At 42.2% G+C, this 3265-nt stretch overlaps 1 protein-coding gene across 1 annotated transcript in view; it reads left to right on the top strand.

The window, feature by feature from the left end:
• LOC103802127 (vascular endothelial growth factor receptor kdr-like) overlaps positions 1–3265 on the top strand; it is a 97390-nt gene that overhangs the window by 83521 nt on the left and 10604 nt on the right. Inside the window, exons 26-27 of the mRNA XM_009074579.1 lie at positions 677–801; positions 1027–1105. Of these exons, the coding sequence (XP_009072827.1) occupies positions 677–801; positions 1027–1105 (204 nt within the window). The remainder of the gene's footprint in view (positions 1–676; positions 802–1026; positions 1106–3265) is intronic.

The following is a 3265-nucleotide window of genomic DNA, read 5'->3' as shown; positions in this document are numbered from 1 at the left end:
CTTCTCCATGGCTTAAACCTGGACTTGGGTGTCCCTGAGAGTTGTCCCTTGGAATCCCTAGAGGCCAACACAATGACAGCATAGAGGACTGCTTTCCTGAAGGGCAGATTGGTGACATTCTGTTCACTTTCCCTGAGGCAGAACAGCCACACATCTGGAGTGCAGCAGTGAGCACAAAGAAATTGCTGCTGCCTCATCTGAGATGCTGCTGGCAGCAGAGCCAGTTGCCTTTGGGTGTACATATAGTGACACCCTCAATACAGCTGTCACCTTGCTGTGCCACATGTGAGGGACACTCTTGTCACTGCTATGACAACCAGTGAAGCAACAGCTCAGGCTGAGGTGCCTGGAATTGAACACACACTAACTTCCCATCAGTTCTGAAATATCAGAGACCATTTTCAGCTCTTCTACATCACAGGTTTCCCCAAAGGTACCAGTTTCCTCACATAAAGCCTCCTACACAGAAACTGTTGGCTAAAACTGTATGTTCTAACTTCCACAAGGTGTGAAGAACAACATCATCGCTTTGAAGAAACATCATAAAGTTAAAATAAAATCTATTCCTTTCTCAGTGTTGTAAAGCTTTGTAGAATACAGTGACCTCTTACACCTGAGATGCAGCACAAAATGAATTTTACCAGCTTTGTGTTCTTTTCTGTTACTTGTTCTACAGGATGGGAAAGACTATATTCCACTGAACATCACCTTGTGTCCAGATGGAGAATCCAACTCCAAAAATTGCCCTGTGGAAGAAAACTCAACCAATGGAGTTAAGCGCTGGAGTGCAGTGGAAACTGGGTAAGAAATATAGATACAGGGATGGGGGAAAGAGAGATTTCCCAGAGGTGGGCAGTGCCTGCTGTCCTCTCTTAATGTGACCGGTTAAAGAGTTGGACAGACAAACCCGTCAGGGTGTTGGATATTACTTACAGGACATGAAAAAAAAAAAAGATGGGCCAGGAAACTGAGCTGTGTCAGATGTAACTGAGTGAGTTTTATGCTGACCCTCAACTTTCCTTACAGTAACAGCAGCAAGAAGCGACCCCTGAGTGTGAAGACATTTGATGAGGTGCCAGTGCAAAAAGAGAAAGTGATGCATGAGGTAAGGGAGGTGACTGCATCCTTCTCCACCAGGTTCACAGATCACTTGTCACCAGAGCCAGAAACACTTACTAGAGCTTTTGAAATCTGTTTGGTAAAAAATAACTTTAAATCAGGCACAAGATTTGGCCCTAGCATCTCACACACAGGTCTGTGTGACAACAAAGAGAGACCTGCATTTTGCATAACAAATAATTTAAAGAGAAGCTCATGTGTGATTCCTCTGGCTTTGATCAGGCTAAGGGGCTTTATATGGATGTATTTCAGGTTTTTTTTGCGCTATAAGAAAGTGGCAGCTCATTGAAATCAAGCTCTTTGAAGAAAATGTGTCCAGAACACATTCTGGCTGGCTGAGATAGCCAGTAACTTGGCGGGGGTGAGGGATAGTTCAGTTATATATCAGGGATATATCCAGTTCTGGATAGCCAAGACCAAGATTCAAGTTTCTGCCCTTGATTCACACAAAGGGTTTCAACCCTGGATTTCCCTCACCCCAAGTGCACATACTTACTACTAGCTTAATGGCATTGCAGTGTGGGAGAGTGTTAAGGGGTTTAATTTTTAGCTCAGGGGAAAACAAAACTTGTTTTGTTACAGAATGATGGTTCTGCTGGTTGGCTTCCTCTGAAATTACAGCTTGGAGGGGTTTTGTTTCTATTTTTCCTTCCTTATTTAAAAAAAAATCAAAAAGCATACAAGCTACAACTCATGGGTTCCCTCTATGGTTCAGGCACTCCCTGTTGCAGCTCCACGTACAGTCCACCCCACCTGCCTCAATGACACAGTCTGTGCCACTAAGGAGGAACCCCTGCAATGCACAAATGCTTCGAGGGGTTCAGAGTTTAGGGAGGAAGCATGAAGCCCTCAGGAAATCTCCTAACAGAGGAGGAGAGCAAGCTCAGGTGACAAGGAGCAGCTAAAGAAAAGGCTCCAACCAGGAATCCCTCCTGGACAGAGCCTTTCCTCAGACCAGCTCTCTGGGGAAGGGTCTAGTCCTCAACTACAACTTTGTCCTGGATGCATTTCATGTCCTTGACAAATACAGTGTATTTCTGCTCTCCGGTTAGCGGAGATTGAGGCTCATTATTCCCCAGTATCTTGCCAGATGTAATTTCTCTCTCTTTATCACTGCATCTTAGGGATTAGAAGGCTTAGAATTTTCTCTGGCGCCTGCATCTTTACTCTTCCAGGATAACAATCTGTCCCTCTGCATCACACAAAGACATTTACTAGATCAATCTGCTATCAGTAGGAGATTACTGCTGCCAGCACAAGCATTACTTGCCTAAATGTTCCCTGTTCATGCCATTTTAAAATAAGCCCTTACATGAAGGGGGAGAAGTTTCAAAAAAGGGTAATAATACATGAACAGAGCAGAAATAAATGTGATATCCCAATGAAGATATTTTAAAGCAAAATTATGGTGTGATCTGCATTTGGACAAAGTAACTGCATTTGGGTTACTAAAATTATCTTAAATACCAAGACATTCATACTCATTAGGTCATTATTTCAAATAGTTGCCCAGGATCTCTTGAAGTGCTCTACCACACCTTCCTGCAATTGTGCCACTTATCTGGAGTCTCTGTGGATATTCTTTTAACAGAGAAGTGTAAGCACAGTGCAGAGCAGCCCCAGATAAACTGTTCCTAGACCACATGTTTTAAGGGGAAATAGTCAAGATAAAACCCAGAAAGACAAGCTGGGCTCTACCCAGGGTTTGACAGACCTCATTAATTTAGGACCTTACTTAATACTTTGAAAACCAGTTTCTAAACTGATCTTATTAAAAACTGATATATTACCAAAGGATTTATAAAAAGGCTTTTGCTTGTTATTTATTGACTGCTGTATTATTTTTTATCTTTCAATCAGTTTGACTGGTGAAATAAGACTAACTAGAGTTTCACTTTTATATTGAAGTGTTTTGCTGTCTTGGTTTTGACAAACACACCGACATGCAGCTTTCCAGCATCACAAAGCATTTCAAATGCAGAGGAACCCCCAGAACTTAATATTTTTAAATTACTTAAAATGAGGACTGTGATGTCTTTAACACTTAGCACATAACAGCTTGGTCTTAACTACAACCTCAAGAGTCATAGTTTCATAGAATTTTAAGGGACTGGAATGAACCTTAGAGATCATCTAGTCCCAACCC

The sequence above is a fragment of the Acanthisitta chloris genome, unplaced genomic scaffold, assembly GCF_000695815.1.
Source record: "Acanthisitta chloris isolate BGI_N310 unplaced genomic scaffold, ASM69581v1 scaffold17835, whole genome shotgun sequence".
NCBI lineage: Eukaryota > Metazoa > Chordata > Aves > Passeriformes > Acanthisittidae > Acanthisitta > Acanthisitta chloris.
Note: the sequence above shows the minus strand (reverse complement) of the source record. Positions and strands in the feature narration are given on the sequence as shown.